Source organism: Cnephaeus nilssonii, assembly GCF_951640355.1.
Source record: "Cnephaeus nilssonii genome assembly, chromosome: 14".
In the NCBI taxonomy this organism is placed as follows: Eukaryota; Metazoa; Chordata; class Mammalia; order Chiroptera; family Vespertilionidae; genus Cnephaeus; species Cnephaeus nilssonii.
In genome coordinates, this window is record NC_137085.1 from 16,534,057 (window position 1) to 16,558,587 (window position 24,531).

The 24,531-nt window shown below is 39.7% G+C and overlaps 1 protein-coding gene and 1 pseudogene across 2 annotated transcripts; both read left to right on the forward strand.

The window, feature by feature from the left end:
- The first annotated feature begins 7,387 nt into the window (after nucleotides 1–7,387).
- LOC307111283 (olfactory receptor 1J4-like) lies at nucleotides 7,388–8,362 on the forward strand (annotated as a pseudogene). The gene has a single exon. The product of its transcript is annotated as an olfactory receptor 1J4-like (transcript).
- An 11,986-nt stretch (nucleotides 8,363–20,348) lies between these two features.
- On the forward strand, nucleotides 20,349–21,281 carry LOC307111295 (olfactory receptor 1J4-like; the record flags this gene model as incomplete). Its single annotated transcript, XM_079791080.1, has 1 exon — nucleotides 20,349–21,281. One exon carries the CDS (start codon nucleotides 20,349–20,351, stop codon nucleotides 21,279–21,281), a length of 933 nt encoding a protein of 310 aa, XP_079647206.1.
- Nucleotides 21,282–24,531: the final 3,250 nt, after the last annotated feature.

Below are 24,531 nucleotides of genomic sequence, written 5' to 3' on the forward strand. Positions count from 1 at the left end.
TCAATCTACATACTACTCTTTTATTAGATAGGATAGTGGACTGGGGCATGGATGGGGGCCAGCTGGTTTGCTCTAAAGAGTGTCCCGCATCAGGGTGTGGGTTCCCTTGAGGTATGGGGCACCCTGGGTGAGGGGCCTGTGGTGGTTTGCAGGCTTGCCACACCCCCTGGTGACCCAAGTGGAGGCACTGGTATCTGGGGTTTATTTATCTTCTATAATTGAAACTTTGTAGCCTTAAGTAGAAGCCTGGGCCGGCCATTTTCCCTTTTCTATTTTTATTTATTGGATTACATTTTTCATTAGTTTCCACATATGAGTGAGGTCATGTGACACTTATCTTTCTCCCACTGGCTTATTTCACTCAGCATAATGCTCTCCAGGTCCATCCATGCTGTTGCAAATGGTAAGAGTTCCTTCTGTTTTGCAGCAGCATAGTATTCCATTGTGTAGATGTACCATAGTTTTTTAATCCACTCAACGATGATGGGCACTTACCCTGTATCCAAATCGTAGCTATTGTAAATTGCCCTGTTATGAACATAGGGGTGCAGAGATTCTTTCTGATTGGTGTTTCTGATTTCTTAGGATTGATTCCTAGAAGTAGCTTTGTAATACAGCTTGAAATCTGGTATTGAGATCCCTCATACTTTATTCTTCTTTCTCAGGATTGCTGTGGCTATTCGGGGTCTTTTTTTATTCCAGATGAATTTTTGGAGAGTTTTTTCAAGGTCTGTGAAATATGCCGTTGGTATTTTAATGGGGAGTGCATTGAATCTATAGATTGCTTTGGGTAGTATGGACATTTTAATGATGTTGATTCTACCAATCCATGAACATGGTATGTTCGTCCATCTGTTTACGTCTTCCTCTATCTCTTTTTTCAGTGTCCTGTAGTTTTCCGTGTATAGGTCTTTTACCTCCTTAGTTAAGTTTATTCCTAGGTATCTTAATTTTTTTGGTGCGATGGTAAATGGGATTGCCTTTTTAGTCTCTCTTTCTGTAAGTTCACTATTGGTGTATAGAAGGGCCATAGATTTCTTGGCGTTAATTTTGTATCCTGCTACAGTGCCAAATTCATTTATTAAGTCTATTAGTTTTTTGACGGAGTCTTTCGGATTTTTTATGTACAATATCATGTCATCAACAAATAAAGACAGCTTTACTTGTTCTTTTCCAATTTGGATGCCTTTTATTTCTTCTTCTTGTCTAATTGCAATGGCTAATACTTCCAGTACTATGTCAAACAGGAGTGGTGAGAGTGGGCATCCCTGTCTTGTTCCTGTTTTTAGGCGAAAGGGTTTTAGTTTTTGCTCATTGAGTATGATGTTTGCTGTGGGTTTATCATATATAGCTTTTATTATGTTGAGGTATGAGCCTTCTATTCCCACCTTGGTCATGGTGTATGATCTTTCTGATGTACTGCTGGAGCCGATTTGCTAGAATTTTGTTGAGGATTTTGGCATCTATGTTCAAGAGGGATACTGGCCTGTAATTCTCTTTCATTGTGTTATCTTTATCTGCATTATAGGAATTCCAGAAGGAGAGGAAACTGAGCAAGGAATAGAAAACCTGTTTGAAGAAATAATGACAGAAAACTTCCCCGATATAGGAAAGAAAAACCCCACACAAATCTAAGAAGCTCACAGAGTCCCAAGCAAAATGAACCCCAAAAGACCAACGCCAAGGCACATTATAATTAAATTGGCAAGCACCAACGACAAAGTAAGAATCTTAAAAGCGGCCAGAGAGTTACATACAAAGGAACCCCCATCAAACTAGCAACTGATTATTCAACAGAAACTCATTAGGCCAGAAGGAAATGGAATAAAATATACAAAGTCATGTAAAGGAAGGGTATGAATCCAAGAACATTGTGCCCAGCAAATCTATCAATCAAAATTGAAGGTGAAATCAGGAGCTTCACAGACAAAAAAGGACTAAGGGAATTTATTACCACCAAACCAGCAATACAAGAAATGCTAAAGGGTCTGCTGTAATAGAGAATATAGGAAGCGAAGAAGGAACACAGGGGTAAAGAATAAGAATGGTGACAAATAAGTACCTATCAATAATAACTTTAAATGTAAATGGATTAAATGCCCCAATCAAAAGACACAGGGTAACCAAGAAGCAAAGAGAGAGGACCCAAATAAACAAAATTAGAAATGAAAGAGGTGAAATAACAGCAGACCCCACCTAAATAAAAAGGATTGTTAAAAAATACTATGAACAACTCTATTCTAACAAACTAGACAACACGGAGGAAATGGGCACATTCCTAGAAAAATACAACCTTCCAAAACTTACTCAGGAAGATTCTAAAAATCTCAATAGGCTGATAACTATGGAAGAAATTGAAGCAGTCATCAAAAAGCTTCCAACAAACAAAAGCCCAGGGCCAGACGGCTTCACAGGGAAATTTTACCAAATATTCAAGGAAGAACTAAAACCTATCCTCCTCAGACTATTCCAAAAAATTCAAGAGGAAGGAACACTTCCAAGCTCTGTCTATCTGATATACAAAGTCATGTAAAGGAAGGGTATGAATCCAAGAACATTGTGCCTAATACCATCACCCTAATACCAAAACCAGATAAAGACAACACAAAGAAAGAGAATTACAGGCCAATATCCCTCATGAACATAGATGCCAAAATCCTCAACAAAATTCTAGCAAATCGGATCCAGGAGTACATCAGAAAGATCATACACCATGACCAAGTAGGATTTATCCCAGGGAAGCAAGGATGGTACAATATTCGCAAATCAATAAACGTGATACATCACATAAACAAATTGAGAGATAAAAATCACATAGTCATATCAATTGATGCAGAAAAAGCATTTGACAAAATTCAACACCCTTTCTTGATAAAAACTCTCAACAAGGTGGGAATAGAAGGATCATACCTCAACATAATAAAAGCTATATATGATAAACCCACAGCAAACATCATACTCAATGGTCAAAAACTAAAACCCTTTCCCCTAAGAACAGGAACAAGACAGGGATGCCCACTCTCACCACTCCTGTTCAACATAGTGCTCGAAGTACTAGCCATTGCGATCAGACAAGAAGAAGAAATAAAAGGAATCCAAATTGGAAAAGAAGAAGTAAAACTCCTTATTCGCAGATGACATGATACTATATATAGAAATCCCTAAAGACTCCATAAAAAATTATTAGACTTAATAAATGAATTTGGCACTGTAGCAGGATACAAAATTAACACCAAGAAATCTATGGCATTTCAATACACGAATAGTGAACTTACAGAAAGAGAGACTAAAAAAGCAATCCCATTTACCATCACACCAAAAAAATTAAGATACCTAGGAATAAACTTAACTAAGGAGGTAAAAGACCTATATGTGGAAAACTATGTGACACTGAAAAAAGAGATAGAGGAAGACATAAACAGGTGGAAGAACATACAATCTTCATGGATTGGTAGAGTCAACATAATCAAAATGTCCATGCTACCCAAAGCAATCTATAGATTCAATGCACTTCCCATTAAAATACAAACGGCATATTTCACAGACCTAGAACGAACTCTCCAAAAACTCATCTGGAATAAAAAAAGACCCCGAATAGCCACAGTAATCCTGAGAAAGAAGAACAAAGTAGGTGGGATATCAATACCAGATTTCAAGCTGTATTACAAAGCCACTGTTCTCAAAACAGCCTGGTACTGGCACAAGAACAGACACATAGATCAATGAGATAGAATAGAGAACCCAGCAATTGACTCAAACCACTATGCCCAATTAATATTTGACAAAGGAGGCATGAACATACAATGAAGTCAAGACAGTCTCTTCAACAAATGGTGTTGGGAAAATTAGACAGATACATGCAAAAAAATGAAACTAGATCACCAACTTTCACCATACACAAAAATAAACTCAAAATGGATAAAGGACTTAAACATAAGATGGGAAACCATAAAAATACTAGAGGAATCCACAGGCAGCAAAATCTCAGACATATGCCGAAAGAACTTCTTCACTGATACTGCTCCTAGGGCAATGAAAACTAAAGAGAAAATAAACAAATGGGACTACATCAAAATAAAAAGCTTTTGCACAGCCAAAGAAACCATCAATAAAACAACAAGAAAGCTCACTGCATGGGAGAACATATTTGCCAATGATATCAACGATAAGGGTTTAATCTCCAACATTTACAGAGAACTCATACAACTTAACAAAAAGAAGATAAACAACCCAATCAAAAAATGGGAAACTGATCTAAATAGACACTTTTCAAAAGAAGACAGAAGGAAGGCCAAGAGACATATGAAAACCTGCTCAAAGTCACTAATCATCAGAGAGATGCAAATCAAAACAACAATGCAGTACCATCTCACACCTGTCAGAATGGCTATCATCAACAAATCAACAAACAACAAGTGTTGGCGAGGAGGTGGAGAAAAAGGAACTCTTTTGCACTGCTGGTGGGAATGCAGACTGGTACAGCCACTGTGGAGAACAGTATGGAGTTTCCTCTAAAAACTAAAAATAGAACTCCCATTTGACCCAGTGATCCCACTCCTAGGAATATATTCCTAGAAACACAAACCAGAAAGGATATATTTACCCCTATGTTCATAGCAGCACAATTCACCATAGCTAAGATTTGGAAACAGCCTAAGTGCCTATCAGTAGATGAGTGGATTAAAAAACTGTGGTTTATCTACACAATGGAATACTATGCTGCGGTAAAAAAGAAGGAGCTCCTACCATTTGCAACAACATGGATGGAGATGGAGAGCATTATGCTTAGTGAAATAAGCCAGGCAGAGAAAGATAAATATCACATGATCTCACTCATTTGTGGAATATAATGAATGGCATAAACTGATGAACAAGAACAGATCCAGAGACTGAGAAACATCGATCAGAACCTCAAACCTCAGGGAAGGAGGGGGTTGGAGGGAGAAAGGGGGAGAGATCAAACAAGGGACTTGTGTAAAGCAATAAGCCTAATCAATGGACACAGGCAACAGGAGGGTGGAGCACAAATTGGGGATGGGGGGTAATGGGGAAATAAGGACACATAAAATAATAATAATTATAATAATAATAGTAATAATAATAATAAATTTTAAAAATAAAAACGAAATTATGAGGTAACCAGAACCCCAAGGATGCCTGAGAACATCTTTCTTGCCATGCTAGCAGTCATCAGCTGTACGGTAAGATTACCTGGGGCAAATGGGGAAGTATTTTGGACTTATGTTCCTGACTCTTCATGGGTAAGAGCCCTTATGAGGGCTGATCCCCCTCCTAATGTAGTCACCAATAATACCAAAAACCTTGGTCATCCAGGAGGACCATGGGTGGGGCAAGGAAGTATAATTACACAGGGGTCTCCACCCAGCTTTCCTTTTGTATGACACCAAATCAAACCATTGCTCCTTTGTTTGTAAAATTAAAGAGAGGTTTTTGGCTTGTGTGGATACCAAAGAAAGGGACTATCACTAATTGCTCCTGGGAGAGGTGTAGAAAATTTAACTAAGACCTTGTCTATACAAAAAGAAATTGGCAGCCAGTTTGAAATGGAATTGCCATGGCCTAGAGCAAAGAATATCCTTACATCATATTATTCTACAATGTCATTATAATATTTTCCCAGATTTGTGTTATCCCCATTACCTATAATAGTACCTCGCACCCTTAGGTATCAATAAAAAATCATCTTTTTGGTGCTTAGAGACAAAGGTAACACATCTCTAGATATTTTAGAATTACAACAGCATAATATACAATTATCCCAAACAAACTTACAAACTAATTCTTTGAATGTGTGGCAGCAATTTAAAAAGGACATGAAAGGGTTTAATCCCTTCCACTGTGTAGAGGGGCCCCTGGGAAGGCACCTGAGCATTCTAAATTGGCCCCTCTTGCCCTTTTGGCCAAGAGGAACCCTCTTCTGACAATCCATTTGTCCACAGCTGTTGCCTGAGCTTTCTGTTCATGCCAAGGTTGAAGCCTTGTGATGCCTGGTACCACGGATCTGTTTCTCGCCCAGTGGGGTGAGCTGGGCGTCCCTGGAGAAGAAACCTGGGTTCAACAAGATATGTGATCAGTGCTGAGATCACAGTTTCCTCAAAAAATTGAAAATGGAACTCCCATTTGACCCAGTAATCCCACTCCTAGGAATATATCCTAAGAAATTGGGAACACCAATAAGAAAGGATATATGCACCCCTACGTTCATAGCAGCACAATTTACAATAGCTAAGATCTGGAAACAGCCTAGGTGCCCATCAGCAGATGACTGGATCAGAAAACTATGGTACATCTACACTATGGAATATTATGCTGCCATAAAAAAGAAGGAATTTTTACCATTTGCAGCAACCTGGATGGAATTGGAGAACCTTATGCTGAGTGAAATAAGCCAGTCAATGAAAGAAAAATACCACATGATCTCACTCATTTATGGATAATAAAGAACATTATAAACTTGAACAAAAAGATAGATACAGAGGCAGTAAAGCATCAAACAGTCTGTCAAATTACAGCAGGAAGGTTAGGGAGAGGTGGGGGAGATAAGAGATCAACCGAAGGACTTGTATGCATGCATATAAACATAACCAACGGACGCAAAACTCTGGGGGGTGAGGGCATATATGGGAGTGGGGTGGGGGGACAATGGTAAGATATGTACACATATAATACCTTAATAAAAAAAATCTGTGAATGTAAGGTTGACATGAAAATTTCATTAAGAAAGTAGGTAGGTACTTAGGCCAATATGCAAATGTTGTACTAAATGTTCAACAATATTATAAAAGACAGTATGTGGAATATTTTGGTTTTGGAGCTATTCTGGCATCAAGTGGTTTTAAATGGTCAACAATTTGATATGGTCCCTAAGTTTACAACTGTGGGTCAGTGAGACCCAGCAGATTTACAGGAGGAGTAGGAAAATGCTCCAAGAAGCCCAACTCAGTCTGGGAGTCTCACGTTATTTTAAGGCACTAACAACCAATACCAGTTTCTGGGGCTCATCTTCTGTTTCTGCCAAAGTGAATTATTAGGGTTTCGCTCTGGCTGGCTATAGAAATTATCTCAGTCCTTAGAAGAGGTCCTGACACAGACTTGATGATAAAAGTAATGGTTGCAGAAAACAAAGAACCCCTTCTTGCTACTGTGTGATGAGGTCTTGTGACTACTTTGGGGATCAATGTTTCCCTGCAGCCAGACTGGGAAAGAGGGAAGATGCATACATCCACAGGTGTGAGAAATATGAAAGCTTTTAAAAATGAATCGGTTTCCCCGAGAATGATAGTATGAGATGTGATGGTTCTGATCTTCCTTTCTAGGTTCCTGAGATTCCCACACCTTCTTCACCCTCAGCAGACAGAAGAGCAGCATGAGGCCTGAGAACCAGAGCAGCGTGTCCCAGTTCCTCCTCCTGGGGCTCCCCATCCCGCCAGGGCAGCAGGGCGTGTTCTTCACCCTGTTCCTGGGCATGTACCTGACCACGGTGCTGGGCAACCTGCTCATCATCCTGCTCATCAGGCTGGACTCCCACCTGCACACGCCCATGTACTTCTTCCTTAGCCACTTGGCCTTCAATGACATTTCTCTTTCATCTGTCATTGTCCCTAAGATGCTCATGAACATGCAGACTCGGCAACAATCCATTTCCTATGTGGGATGCATTTCTCAAATGTATTTCTTCATATTTTTTGTTGGTCTTGACAATTTTCTTCTGGCTGTGATGGCATATGACAGGTATGTGGCCATCTGTCAGCCTCTACACTACACCACCATCATGAGGGAGGGGCTCTGTGTTGCTGGTGGCTGGCTGCTGGATTCTCTCCTGTGCTCATGATTTGTTGCACACTGTCCTTTTGGTCCGACTGTCCTTCGGTGCCAATAATACCATCACCCACTACTTCTGTGACCTCCTTGCACTCCTGAAGCTGAGCTGCTCAGACATCTCCCTCAATGAGCTGGTCCTATTCACTGAGGCAGGAATTATTTTTTTCCTGCCTTTTGGTGTAATTTTGGGCTCTTATATCCGTATAGGGACCATAATCCTGAGGATGCCCTCCACCAAGAGACTCTCTAAAGCCTTTTCTACCTGTGGCTCCCATCTCTCTGTGGTGTTGTTATACTATGGGACAGCTGCAGGTGTTAACTTTTTCTCCTCATCATGGGGTTCCAAAGACATAATTGCTTCAGTCATGTATACGGTAGTTACCCCCATGCTGAACCCCTTCATCTACAGCCTGAGGAACAGAGATATGAAACAGGCCTTAGAGATGTGTGTCAATAGGGTTAAGTTCTTTAACTGGAAATCACTAAATTCTCTGTTGCTGTCAGGAGCACAGTGAGATAGATCTCCTAAAATTATTGTATGTTTCACATTTCCATAGAACTTTCAGAGTACATGCCTTCTGTTGTGTTGTACAAATTTGTTACTATGTCACCTAAGTCATATTTGATACTTGGATTCTTAATAATTCTTTATTTCTAATTGATGTTTTTCATTTTTTCATCATCTTTTATAAGACATATGCAAAATATTTGGCAGAACATGTTGCACATTTATAATTTGTGTATTTGTCTCTGTTTTGCGATATCATTTTTTGCTTATGTATTTTTATTTTATGTTATAAAAACTCACTTATTTAGCATCATATTCTGCCTCTGGTGAACTTTATATATTCATTTATTTATTTTTTAACTAAGTCCTTTATGCTGGGTTTAGTTGGCTTCAAGCTGATTGTGCACATCTCTTGCCACTGCACAATTACCTCATGTTGGCAGATTGCAATCAGCCATGATGAGTGATTACATATGAAAATTGGTATGTGCTATAAATCAAGGCTGTTAAAAATATAGAGACTTTTCAAAAATGCATTTAAGAGCATATCACTTTGTTTATAATTAGGAAAATGTTTCTAGTAATGGGTCCTACCTTAACACCTCATCTACTTTTCATATCTGTCCAATTTTTCCAACACCATTTATTGAATAAACTGTCTTTACCTCATTGTATGTTCTTATTTCCTTTGTGGAATATTAATTGAACATATAGGAGAAGTTTTATTTCTGGACTCTGTATTCTGTACCACAGGTTTATATGTCTGTATTTATGCCAGTGCCATGCTGTTTATGTTACTACTAGAGGCCCGATGCATGAAGATTCATGCAAGAATGGGCCTTCCTTACCCTGGCTGCCATCACCACCTTTGCTCTGGCCAGAGCTGCTTTTCTGTTCTGACCCGGAGCTGCCTTTCCACCTTCCCATGCTGCCCAGAGGCCCTGAGCAGCTGGGGAGGTGCAGAATGCCTGCGTCGTCCCCATGGCAACAAAGCAAGCATCCCGCCCCACCCCTGGCCACTGGGTGCCAGTGTATGCAAATTAACCCACCATCTTTGTTGGGTTAATTTGCATGCTCACTCCTGATTGGCTGGTGTGCGTAGCGGAGATATGGTCAATTTGCATGTTTCTCTTTTATTAGTGTAGATGACCTTGTAGTATAGTTTGATATTAGGTAGTGTGATTCCTCAAACTGTGCTCTTCTTTCTCAAGTTTGCTATGGCTATTCAGGGCCTTTTGTGGTTCCATATAAATTTTTGAAATATTGTTCCAGTTCTGTGAAATAAGCTATTCATGCCTTGATAAGAATTGCATTGAATCTATAGATTGTTTTAGGTACTCTGGACATTTTAATGATGATAATTCCTCCTATTCATAACATAGTACATCCTTCTATATATTTGTATCTCCAATTTCTTTCTTCAGTGTCTCATAATTTCCTAGTACAGATCTTTTACATTATTGTTTAAAGTTATTCCCATGTAGTTTTTAAAAAATAACATATATGTTAAAAATAACACACATATATATATATATACACACACACACACACACATACATACACACTGAGTGGCCAGATTATTATGATCTATGAACGCATAATAATCTGGCCACTCAGTGAATATCCTATATAATAAAAGGCTAATATGCAAATTGTCCCCTCGACCAGGAGTTCGACCAGCAGGCAGGCCGGCCAACCTCCCATGTCCCCTTCCCCTGGCCAGGATGGCTGGATCCCACCCATGCACGAATGCATGCACCAGGCCTCTAATTTATATATATAAACACTGAGTGGCCAGATTATGATGATCTCTAAACACATAATAATCTGGTCACTCAGTGTATATAATCTTTATTATTGAAAGTATCACAAATGTCCCCATTTTCCCTTATTGATTTCTCCCATCCTGCCCGTGCCTCCCTACCCCTGACATTCAGCACCCTATAGTCTGTGTCCATAGGTTATGCATATACAAATATGAGTTCGTTGGTTGATCTCTTCCCCTCCAACCCTACCATACCTTCCCTTTGAGGTTTAATAGTCTCTTTGATGTTTCTGTGTCTCTGGATCTATTTTTGTTTATCGGTTTACGTTGTTCATTAGATTCCACATATGAGTGAGGTCATATGATACTTATCTTTCTCCCACTGGCTTATTTCGCTCAGCATAATGCTCTCCAGGTCCATCCATGCTGTTGCAAATGGTAAGAGTTCCTTCTGTTTTACAGCAGCATAGTATTCCATTGTGTAAATGTACCACAGTTTTCTTGTTTGTTTGTTTGTTAAATATATTTCATTATTGATTTCAGAGAGGAAGGAAGAGGTAGAGAGAGATATAAACATCAATGATGAGAGATAATAACTGATTGGCTGTCTCCTGCACGCCCCCCACTGGGGACCGAGCCCACAACCCGGGCATGTGCTCTTGGCCAGAATCAAACCTGGGACCCTTCAGCCCGCAGGCCAACGCTCTATCTACAGTACCACAGGCTAGGACAGTATCAGTTTTTTAATCCACTCAATGTTGATGGGCACTTAAGCTGTTTCCAAATCTTAGCTATTGTAAATTGCCCTGTTATGAACATAGTGGTGCATAGATTCTTTCTGATCGGTGTTTCTGATTTCTTAGGATATATTCCTAGAAGTGGGATCAATGAGTCAAATGGGAGTTCCATTTTTAATTTTTTGAGGAAATGCCATACTGTTTTCCACCAAGGCTGCACCAGTTTTCATTCCCATCAGCAGTTTACTAGGTTTCTCTTTTCTCTACATCCTTGCCAGCATTTGTTGTTTGTTGATTTGTTGATGATAGCCATTCTGGCAGGTGTGAGATGGTATCTCATTGTCATTTTTATTTGCATCTCTCAGTTGATCCCATTTACAATAGCAAAAGAAAAAAATTTTAAGATACTTAGGAATAAACTTAACCAAGAAGGTAAAAGTCCTGTTCTCTGAAAACTAGGGGGCATTGAAAAAAGAGATAGAGTAAGACATAAACAAATGGAAGAATATTCTGTGTTCATGGATTGGTAGGTAGAATCATCATTTAAATGTCCATACTACCCAAAGCAATCCACAGATTTCATGCAATCTCCATTAAAATACCAACAGCATATTTCACAGACCTATACCAACAGCATATTTCACAGACAAATATTCCAAAAATTTATATGGAATTAAAAAAAAATACCCCAAATAGCTGCAGCTATCTTGAGAAAAAAGAACAAAGTTGGATGGATCACAAAACCAGATATCAAGTCATACTTAAAATATATTTTTACTGATTTCAGATAGGAAGGGAGAGAGAAAGATAAATAGAAACATCAATCATGAGAGAGAATCATTGATCAGCTGCCTTCTGCCTGTCCCACACTGGGAATCAAGCCTACAACCCTGGCATGGGACCTGACCAGGAATCAGGCCATGATATTCTTGGTTCATAGGTAATCTCTAAACTATTGAGCCATGATGGTGAGGCTTTTCCTAGGTAAATTTGTGATGCAATTGTAAATGGGACTAATTTGTTTCTCTATTTGCTAGTTCACTATTGGTATATACAAATACAACTGATTTCTGGATATTTATCTTGTATCCAGTTACTTTCCTGAATCCATTGATTAGCTCCGATAGTTTCTTGGTGGAATAATTAGAGTTCTCTATATACAGTCTCATGTCTTTTGCAAATAATGACAATTTTACTTCTTCCTTTCCTATTTGAACGCTTTTTATTTCTTCTTGTCTGATTGCTGTGGCCAGGACTTCAGTACTATCCTATATAATAAAAGCTTAATATGCAAATACATTGAACGGCAGAATGACTGGTCGCTATGACACGCACTGACCACCATGGGGTAGATACTCAATGCAGGAGCTGTCCCTGGGTGGTCATTACACTACTGGTGGTCATTACACTCCCACAGGGGGAGCGCTGATTAGACAGAAGCCAGGCTCATGGCTGGCCTCCATGGCAACGCTAAGGAGCAGCGAGCCAAGCAGTAAGGAGCAGCAAGCAGGTGGGCAGTAAGGAGCAAGGGATCCCTGACTGCAAGAGGGATTTCTGACTGCCAGCTTAGGTCTGATCCACGGGAGATCAGGCCTAAGCCAGCAGGGGGACAACCCTTGAGGGTTCCTGGACTGAGAGAGAGATGTCCTAAGCCAGCAGGCAGACATCCCCCAAGGGCTCCTGGACTGCGAGAGGGCATAGGCCAGGTTGAGGGACACCCCCCACCCTGCCAGTGCACAAATTTTGTGCACCGGGCCTCTAGTGTTAAATAAGAGTGGTGAAAGTAGATATCCCTGTCATGTTCCCATAACTTCGTGTGTCATTTAGTTTTTTTCCTATTATTGATTTCCAATTTTATGCCATTGTGGTCAGAGAAGACATTTTATCTGATTTCAATCGCTTTAAATTTATTGAGACTTGTTTTGTGTCCTCGTATGTTATGTGACTTTGATTTGACCTGATTTTTTATGCAGATTTTCATTGATTTCACACTGATGGTGCATATCTCTTCCACACTGATACTCAATCACATCATGTTGATAGATTGCAAATAGTCAAGATAAGGATTACACTACAAAAAAAATAGCATGTGCTACAAAGCAAGGCTTTCTAAAAAGAGAGATAAATTCTTTTTAAAAGTGCATGTAACTGCATACCACTGGGCTTATATTTAGGAGATAGTTTTAGCAATGGGTCCTACCTTAACATCTGATATTAGTATAGATAATCTACTGATATTAGTATAGATAATTTATATCTTAGATATAGGTATAACTGTAGATAGAGATAAAGGTTAACGATAGCAATACTAGTATAGTATAGATAGTAAAGATGTAGCTTTCTTGTGGTTAATGTTTCCATGGCATTCTTTTCCATTATATTACACTTTTCTATAATTTTATATCTGAGAGATGTCCTTTGTTAACTGTGTAAGTTTGGATTTTGCTCATCTTAGGTACAGGAACAATTATTATATTTGTATAGAATTTTTTATATATGAGAGGCCCAGTGCATAAATTCATGCATAGGTGGGGTCCTGCTGGCCCAGACCCAATTGGGTTGGATCGGGGCCAGGCCTGTTGGGAGGAGGAAATGACGGGAGTTGGCCAGTGTGCCCCACCCCCGATTGGGGTGGGGGCCGATTGGGTGTGGGTCCAGATATGAGGAGGGGCTGTGGGTGGTAATCTGGCCAGCCCTGCCCCCAAATGGGGTGGCGGGCTGATCAGGGGCCAGAATCCTGGGGGAGGGGCCATGGGTGGTTGGCCAACCGGCCCTACCTCTGATCACAGTGGAGGGCCAATCAGAGCTGGTTGTGGGGAGTGGCCACAGGTAATTGGCCGGCCAACCCTGCTCCCTATTGGGGTACAGGGAGTAATTGAGGTGGGCAGCTGGTGGAGGAGCTTCAGGCTAATCAGGATGGGGTGGGCCCATCGGGTTGGGGTGGAGCCATCGGGGGAAGGGCCACAGCGGGGGGTGGGGGGTGGGGGTTGGCGGGCCACCCCACCCTGGATCAGGTTGGGAGAGGCCAATCAGGGGCGAGCCCAGGTGGGGGGAGGGGCTGAGGAGGATTGCCAGCTGGCCCTATACCACCGATCAGGCCAGTTCACTGGCCGCAGTGGGCAACATAGCTACCAGTCATTCCAGTCATTACCGCATTCTGGTGGTTATGGCATTCCGGTCACTGGCCTTTTATATATATAGATATCTAATGTAGCCATAATATATTTAAACTTATATTTTCCACATTACTATGACTTTATTGAATACATCTGTTTCATATTTATTCTCTTGTCTTCCTCCCTTTTGATTAAATATATATTTTGTTATTTCATTACCCCTCTATTAGCTTATTAATCCTAAATTATTATCTTATAATTCTTGTCTGTTTTTATGCAAAAATTACTTGTTACTTTTTCTTAATTTTTAATTTTTTAATTATACTTTACTATACAAAACAAAATTTACCATTTTATTGATTTGAGGTATACAATTCCAAGGCATTTAGGGCATTCATCACCAATATCTCATTCTAGGACTCTTAAAGAAAACTCTATAGAACATCAATGCAATTGAGTATTTTGCAACTGTGGAAAAATAAGAACAAACATATCTATGGATCAATATGAAGAAATATGAGGATATATTGGTAAATGGGAGGAAAGCAATGTGCCAAAGTTCACTTATAACATGCTACTTTCTATGTAAAAATGAAGGGGAAATAAAATATAAAAAATCTTCCCATTTGAGCAAAAAGAAACACAAGCAGAATTAATCAGAAACTAATAAGATTGTTTACCTACAAGAGGTGGGGCAGAAAAGATGGAAGATGAGTAGAATTATTTGTATTGTTTGACCATGTTGTCTTTTGTCACTAAAAATAAATAGGAGAGGTAGTGAACAAAACAAAATAAAATAAAACAAAACAAATGAATCTAACCATATTTCAAATTAACACTATAATTAGATTAAGGGGGAAATAAAGTAAATAACCTAAATAATTCTTGACCTCAGAATTATGTCTATATATTCTCAAGAACAGGCATAGAGATCAATGGAACAGAACAGAGAACCCAGGAGTTGAATTGACCCAACCCATTACCCTCAATTAATATTTGACAAAGGAGGCAAGAGCATACAATGGAGTCAAGACAGTCTCTTCAACAAATGATGTTGGGGAAACTGGACAGGTATATGCATAAAAAGTGAAACTATACCACCAACTTATACCATAGATAAGAATAAACTCAAAATGGATAAAACAATTAAATGTAAGTTGTGAGGCCATAAAAAATCTTAGAAGAAACCATAGGTAGCAAAATCTCAGACATTTCTCATAGCAATATGTTCACTGATACATGTCCTAGGACAAAGGAAACTAAGGAGCCAATAAACAAATGGGACTACATGAAAATAAAAAGCTTCTGCACAGCAAAAGAAACCATCAACCAAAGGGAGCCCACTGCATGAAGAACATATTTGCCAATGATACATCTGATAGGGGGTTAATTTCTAAAATATATAAGAAACTCATAAACTTAATAAAAGGAAGACAAACAATCCAATAAAAAATGGGCAAAAAAACCCATCAATAGATACATCTCCAACGTGACCAAGAGACATATGAAAAAATTGCTCTAAGTCATGATCACCAGAGAGATCTAAATTAAAAAAAACAATGAGGTATCACCTCAGACTTGTCAGAATAGCTATCATTAACAAATCAACAAATGACAAGTGCTGGCAAGGATATGGAGAAAATGGAACCATAGTGTGCTGCCAGTGGGAATGGAGAATGGTGCAACCATTATGGAAAACATTAGGTTTTCTCAAAAAATTAAATATGGAACTCCCATTTGACCCAGTGATCCCACTTCTAGGAATATATCCTAAGAAACATGAAGCACAAATCATAAAGAATGTATGCACCCTGATGTTGGCAGCATTGCAATTTGCAATAGCTAACATCTGGAAACAGCCCAAGTGCCCATCCATAGATGAGTGGATAAAAAAGCTGTGGTGCATTTACACAATGGAATACCATGTGGCTATAAAAAAAGGAAATCTTACCATTTGCAAAAGCATAGGTGGACCTGGAGAGTATTAATTGAAGAGAAATAAGACAATCAGAGAAAGATATTTATCACATGATCTCACTCATATGTGGAATGTAATGAACAAAATAAACTTATGAACAAAATAGATCCAGAGCCATAGAAGCATGGAACAGACTGACAAACTTTAGAGAACAGATGGGGGTGGGTGAGGGAAACTAACAGGTGAACTCCTATGCATATATGCAAAGCCCATGGAAACATAATAGTGTGGTCAAGGCATGGGATGGACAGATATGGTGTAGAGGGGGTCAATGAGGATAAGAAACAAAGGGACATCTGTAATACTTTTAACAATACAGATATATTAAAAGCAGAAACAAAGTTTTTAACTGTACTTAGTGTGTCATTAAGAGTGTGGTCTGAGCTCAAGATTCTGAAACAACTCACCATTTATCCGAGGATTCAAGAAGTAAATAAACATTGAAGAAAAGGGAGTGACTCCCCAGTCCCTGGGAAAGGAGCTGTGTACTAGTACATGGAAAAAAGAGATTGTGAATAACTCCATGATGGCAAACTGGAATAGGAGGTATTGAGTGGAACACATGGATTTTAAAATATATAAATAGACTGAAATTTACAGGTTATAGAGCAACACCTATACTTTTTCCATCCCCCATTCTTCTATCCCTATCTGGACCCACCTCCTATGGGTAAACTTTCTTTAGTTCCTATTTTCTAGTTTTTACTTTTTGTGTTTCTTCTATGCATACTTCCCAGTTGGCTTTTCTGCGATCATTTAGAATCCTTGTAAGTAATGAACATACCTAGATCTTCAAAATGAATAACAACTGTAATGGATTATAATTCAGAGAATAAGAATCCATAGGTCGATAATGATATAAATAAATTAATATGAATGGAAAATAAGAGTAAGATCCTTCTCATATGAGAATATAACTAATAAACATAGAAGAAATGATAGAATTATAAAAATCACCATTTGGCCACCACATTTCCAATAATTTTGTCATATAAAAATCATCAATGAATGTTAAATGTAGATGATGCAATTTTAATAAACATATATGTTTATATTGTTTTAAAATATGTATCCAAATGAAACCCAATAATAACCAGGTTAAAATAGTAACTTTAAAAAAATTATAACTTTACAGTAGAGAACCTGGCACACACCACCTTAGCCAATTGATAAGGGTAAAACACTAGTCAATGGAAAAATTAATATCATATACCTTCTAATAATATGCTCTGTGGTATATCTGCTGAAAATCTAAGCCTGAAATATACATACATACAAATATATGGTAAACATAGTAAAATGTTAGCCATTGGGGAATCCGTTTGAAGCCTGTCCAGGAATTTTTAATATCATTTTTACAACTCTTCTATATCTTTAAAATAATTGCAAAATAAAAAGTGGAAAAATCCATTCTCCTGAATGAAAAAATGCCCAAGAAGAAAGGCGTCCAGGGCATGACGGGAAACAGGAACACTGTCCCCCAGGACTCCAGTCCCTCTGGCTGTTGGACACACAGCTCCCAAAAGGGCAGTCAGAAATCAGTCACAAGCTTGGGGACTTGGTTGCAGTCTCTCAGTAGCAGTGAAGTGTTATATGTGGACTCATTTCTCTGGAGCTGGTTAAGGAAAATGCAAGTCTATAGAAGTGCTAAGGCCCCAGATATTGCTTCTGTGTGCCTGGATATTAGGTCTCCTGAAGAAAACCTGGGGAGATGGGCAACAGTCTGGAGCAGAAAGTGTCTGAACTCACCAATGACGAGCCCAGGTGAGAGGAGCTGGAAATCTGCACTTGGCAATGGATCCGCCTGTGTGCTAGTGGGTTCATGTGTGAGACTTGGTGTCCATTACTGTGTCTGTCTGAATATACTATGTACGTTTGTGTACGTGCAGTTTGATAGTTGTGTGTGTGCATGCACTATGTATCTGACTCTTTTCCTGAGTCAGACTTAACCTGGGCCCTGTTTTAGTGCGTGTAGATCCAGTCACCAGCCTCCTGGCGTGTGATTAGGGACTCCTCATTCATGTCTGTCATAGTAAACACTGGCATCACAGCTGAGCATTGGAAGTGAGACTGTTGTCTCTGCTGCTGGACATGAAGATGCCCAACCTCACCAGGAACCAAGGTCAGCTCAGAGAGGGCTCAGACCTCTGCTCAGCAGTATGTGCTGGTGTACATGGGAGCTGTGTCTGTGGGTAACACATGTGAGAGCAAAAAGGTATGTTGTTAGGTTTTCTCTGTATGTTACCATGTGTATGAGACCACGTGCATGGGGTGTTGGTGATAGTATAATGATGGTGCCTGTGACAGAATACACTGAACTGCCCCATGCTGACTGCCCTCCGAGGAATGGGATGGGACAGAAGGGGGGAAGCATACCTCTCATTAACAGGAGGGTGTGGCTGCTTAATGCAGTGAGGGTGGCTGGGTGGGCATATGTATTGTTGGTGTGTGTTTCCTGAGATATTTTGGAATTGTTTGTGCTTTTGTGTGTTTTTGGTGATGTATGTGTATAGTGCATGAGTTATGTATATGTGGGGATTAAGTGTTTACCAGGTGTGTCATGAGCCAGCTGTGTTGATGTGCATTGAGAGTGTTTGTGGGGGAGTGGACCATCATTGAGTGATGTGTATGTCCCACTTTTTGTGTTAATTATGACTTGTACATATGTCCATGAGTGTTTATGAGCTGAACCCCATATTGGCTACTCTTCCTTTAGGATGGAAACATGATCACAGTTCATTGACATTCTCAAATCAGCAGTGTGTGTGTGTGTGTGTGTGTGTGTGTGTGTCTGTGTATGTCTGTGTGTGATTTGTATGTGTCTGGGTCTGCCAACTTGCCCCTATGACCTCAGATATTTCCTTCAGAGCCCTTCTCCTGGGGCACCATTGGCTGAGCTAAACAAGCTCCAAAGAACCCCCGTGTCTGAAATGGATCTGCTGTGCTTCTCACATACCTGAGTGTGACTGTCACTCAGAGGTTTTTAACACTTTCACTTAATGTCCAGGCAGAGAAACATTAGGTGTCACGCTGTGTGAAGTCAGAGTGCAGGACTGCCACCCATTGGTGTGTCAAACCTTGAGAAAGTCACTTAACTCACTGGCCTCTGTTTTCAATCTACAAAGTGAAAGGAATGACACTTGCCTCATAAAACACAGGTCCTCAACTAACATGTATTTGTAAGCAAATGATAATGAATGTGAGGGTGTTTTGTTAATTGAAAAACATAACATTGTCAATAAAGGGAACTCTCTAGATAGAAATCCAAGAAACTTTTGAATTACTGTCAACACTAAATTAGCAAAGGGTGTTCCCAATGAAGAGGGAAGTTTCATGACGAGTGGGTAAGAGCACGGGTTCTCATCATGCAGACATATTAGACTAAACTGCACGAAGTAGTCAATATTTGATCATTTTTCTCCTTTACATTTATTCTTAAAGAGGACATAAAATATGTTAGATTTAGGTGTGTACAACATGGTGATTTAGCAGTTATATACCAATCACCACAATAAGTCTTGTAACAGTCAAGTCACCATACAAAGTTATTATAATACTAACTCCATTAAAGAATATTTGATACTTTTTAACCTACAAAAATGGTGTAAAATTTATATCCCTTATATTTCTATTTCCTAACAGAATTCTTCATGCAGCTGTGAAGATTTTTAATCTGGGAATGTAAAGCTGATGTTAGATTTACTTAGCAAACTAGATAAACCTTTAACCTCGTGTTCAGTACAGTGTTTATGCCACCAAAATGGTCAGCATTATTATGAAAGATCATTTATGGACTATTTTGAAGATTTTCTGGCATCTCATGGTTTCAGTGGACACCCAATTCTAACTTGTCCCTGTTTTTACAGCTGGGGTTCAATGGCACAATGTTCCACAAACGCCCACTGAGCACTGGCGTCTCCCATTACTTTAAAGCAGAAAGAACTGATGGTTTTACAGTGGGTTCACCTTCTAGTGCTGCCAGGGTGAATTATTAAGGTTTGGCCCTGGGCTGGTGTAGAAATTATCCCTCTATGCTCATCAAGATGTAAACTCATAGAAGTGGGGACTTTGCTTCCCTTCTTCACTGCTGCATCTCAGTCCTTAGCAGAGGGCCCGACACCAACTCCATGTTCAATAAATCATGGTGAATAACACAGTGAATACCCTCTTGCTTCTTTGTAATGAGGTCTTGTTGACTACTTGGGGTTCCAATGTTTTCCTGCAGCCAGACTGAAATAAAGGAAGAGGCACACATCCACAGATGTGAGAAATAAATATAAAAGTTTTTTAAAATGAATTGTTTTCCCAGAAAATGATGTATGAGATGTGATGGTTCTGATCTTCCTATCTAGGCTCATGAGTCTCCCAACCCTTCTTCATCCCCAGCAGACAGAAGAGCAGCATGAGGCCTGAGAACCAGAGCAGCGTGTCCCAGTTCCTCCTCCTGGGGCTCCCCATCCCGCCAGGGCAGCAGGGCCTGTTCTTCACCCTGTTCCTGGGCATGTACCTGACCACGGTGCTGGGCAACCTGCTCATCATCTTGCTCATCAGGCTGGACTCTCGCCTGCACACGCCCATGTACTTCTTCCTCAGCCACTTGGCCTTCTCTGACATTTCTCTTTCATCTGTCATTGTCCCTAAGATGCTCATGAACATGCAGACTCGGCAACAATCCATTTCCTATGTGGGATGCATTTCTCAGTTGTATTTTTACATGTTTTTTGTTGGTCTTGACAACTTCCTTCTGGCGGTGATGGCATATGACAGGTACGTGGCCATCTGTCATCCCCTGCACTACACCACCATCATGAGGGAGGGGCTGTGTGTGTTGCTGGTGGCTGGCTCCTGGATTATCTCCTGTGTCCATGATTTGCTGCACATTCTCCTGTTGGTCCGACTGTCCTTCGGTGACAATAATATAATCACTCATTTCTTCTGTGACCTCGCTGCACTCCTGAAGTTGAGCTGCTCAGACATCTCTCTCAATGAGGTGGTCATTTTCACTGAGGGAGGAATTATTTTCTTCCTGCCTTTTGGTGTTATTTTGGGCTCTTATATCCGTATAGGGACCATCATCCTGAGGGTCCGCTCCACTAAGAGACTCTTTAAAGCCTTTTCTACCTGTGGCTCCCATCTCGCTGTGGTGTTTTTATACTATGGGACAACTGCAGGTGTTTACTTTTTCTCCTCTTCATGGGGTTCCAAAGACATAATTGCTTCGGTCATGTATACGGTAGTTACCCCCATGCTAAACCCCTTCATCTACAGCCTGAGGAACAAAGATATAAAACAGGCCTTAGAGATGTGTGTCAATAGGGTTAAGTTCTTTAACTAGTAATCACTAAATCCTCTTGTTGCAGTCAGGAGCACAGTGAGACAGATCTTCTATACTTATTATACAGTTGATATCTCCATATAATCTTAGATTATGCATTCTGTTGTTATGTACAAGTGCTATTAATATTTAAGTTGGTCAAATTTGCTACTTGGGTTGTTACTAATTCTTTATTCCCTTGTTCATAATCTCTTATAAGGCCTATGCAAAAATTTTTGTAAAATATGTTACACAATTATAATTGTGAGTTTGTAATTTTAGACTATGTTATTGAGGATTCACTGGTTTATCATCATGATCCATTCCTGATAAACTTTTTTTAAAACTGATTATTTTTTGCTGTCTCACACTGGTTTCAAGCTGATTGTGCACATCTCTTCTCACATTTGTTAACATGATGTTGTTAGACTTCAATCAGCCATGATAAGAATAATTATACTATGAAAATTATCATGTGCTACAAAGCAAGACTTTATAAATGCATTTTTAAAATGAATTTAACAGCCACATCTAGCAATGGATCCTACCTTAATACCTTGTCTACTTCTGATATTAGTACAGATATATTATAACTATATCTATAGACACTATTAAAGCATTGGTAATAAAGATGCCCCTTACTAGTTGTTAGTGTTTACATAGTATTATTTCCATCACTTTAAGGGTTGGTCTGTCTTTATATCTATGAGGTGTCCATCACTAACAGTGTAAAGTTGGATTTGCTCTTTTTTGTCAAGCAACAATTATATTTGTGGAGAATTTTATCTATTGATATCCTATATAATAAAACCCTAATATGCAAATTTACCAATCGGTGGAATGACTGGTTGGTTTGATGCACACTGATCATGAGGGGCCTGACACTCAATGCTGGAACTGCCCCCTGGTGGTCAGTGCGCTCTGACATGGGGAGCTTCACTTAGCCAGAAGCCAGGCTCACAACTGGTGATTGCAGTGGCAGTGGCAGGAGCCTCTCCCACTTCCGCTGCAGGTGGGCAGTAAGGAGAAAGGGGTGCCAGACTGCAAGAGCCCAGACTGTGAGAGGGATGTCTGACTTCTCTGATGGGTCCCTAACTGTGAGAGGACTCAGGCTGAGCTGAGGGACCCCCCTCTTAGGGCAAGAATTTTGTACACTTGGCCTCTAGTCTAATATAATAATATATCTAAATTTCTATTTTGCATATTACTGATTTTTATTGGATACACCTGCTTCACATTTATTGTCTCTTATCTTCCTCCCTTTTGATTAATCAAAAATATATATTTTATTCCATTCCCCCTTATTTACATATTAATCATAAATTATTATGTTGATGTTGTAATTCTTTTATGTGCTATATGTAGAGTTAACTTCTTGCTTATTCTTTAATTTTTAATTATAGTTTAATATACAAAACATAAAATTTATCATGTTAGCCATTGGAGGTATACAGTTGGGTGGCATTTAGGACACTCAACACCAATATTTCACACTAGGACCAGTAAAGAAAACTCTATAGAACATCAATTAAATTTAGTATTTTGCAACTGGGAAAAATATAAGAACAGAGATATTTATGAATCAAAATGGAGAAATATGATACATTGTTGCATTTTAAAAAGCAATGTGGGAAGAACATTTATAGCATGCTACATGTCATATAAAAATGAAGGGGAAGTAAAATATTCATTTTTATGCCAATCCTATCTAATAAAGAGGGAATATGCTAATTGACCATCACTCCATCACAAAGATGGCTGCACCCACAGCTGAAGCCAAGTTCCTATAAGGAGCCTTAACAAGCAATCAGCAGGGACCTGAGGCTACGCCCTCCCCCACCCCCATGGGGCTTGACAGGGGACCCCAGGCTGTGCCCCCCGCCCAGCAGGGCTTGATGAGGGAACTAAGGTTGCACCCCCCTGCTGGTGTGGCTTGTCAGGGGACCTCAGACCATACCCCCCGACCCAGCGGGGCTTGACAGAGGATCTCAGGCCATGTCCCCCACCTGGTGGGGCTTGATGGGGGACCTCAAGGCACATTCCCCACCCCAGTCTGGGCTTGGAGACCTAGGCCACGCCCCTCCATCCTGGCGCTGGGTCAGAGGACCTGAGGCTACGTCCCCTGCCCAGCGGGACTTGACATGGGTGGGACTGGCCAGGTCTGAATCTAGCCCAATGGGGGTGGGGGCAGCCAGGTGTGGGTCTCATGCAATTTTGAGGTGCATGTGGGTGGGCGGGGTCTTGACTCTGGGTCCCGTGGTGTGCCCGACTCTGAAAGGATGAAGGTTTTCATATACATTTTACTAATTTTCTTTTATCTCTGACACTTCTATTATAGAGAAAGGGCAAACAGCAATATTAAATTATTTCCTCTAATTAATCCTCTTTTAATGTGCATGAATTTCGTGCACTGGGCCAATAGTTTAAACATAAAAAAACACAGGTAATAGTTAAGATCTGGAAACAGCCCAAGTGCCCATCAGTAAATGAGGAATAAAAAACCCATGGTTCATTTACAAAATGGAATACTGCTTGGCCAAAAAAAAGAAAATCTCCTTTTGAGACAGCATGGATGGACCTGGAAATTATTATGCTAAGTGGGAAAAGCTAGTCAGAGAAAGACAAATCCAATAGAATCTCACTTATATGTGTAATCTAATGGACAAAATAACAAAAAAATAAAAATAAAAACAGAAGCATAGATACATAGAGTAGACTGACAGCTGTCAGAGGGGAGGTGTTAAGGAGGGCTGGGCAAAATAATAGTGAAGGAATAAAGAACGTAAAAATATATATCACATATAGACATGGAAAACAGTATGGTGAGTGCCAGAGGAAAAGCAGTTTTCGGGAGGAGGTGGAAGTGAACAAAGGGAGAATCAAAGGAGAGGGAAAGAGATACGAGTTTGGGTGGTTGGTGCACAATGCGGTATGCAGGTGTCGTTTTATCTGGCTGTACACTTGACATCTGTATGGTTTTATTAAACAATGTCAATAAATGACATTGTAATCTAGAGAAGACTGACAGCTGTAAGGGGGGACAGAATTAGTTGTGTCATTTTGACTGTTGTCTTTTGCCACTAAAAATAAATAGAAGGGGTGGTGAATAAAGCAAAATAGAATAAAACAATATAAGTGAACCTAATTATAATCCTATTGCACACTGTAATAACACCAAAGAGGAAATTAAAATAAGTACCCTAAATAATTCTTGAACCCAGAATTTTGACTATATACTCTCACAATTTAAAAAAAACACACACAAAAAACT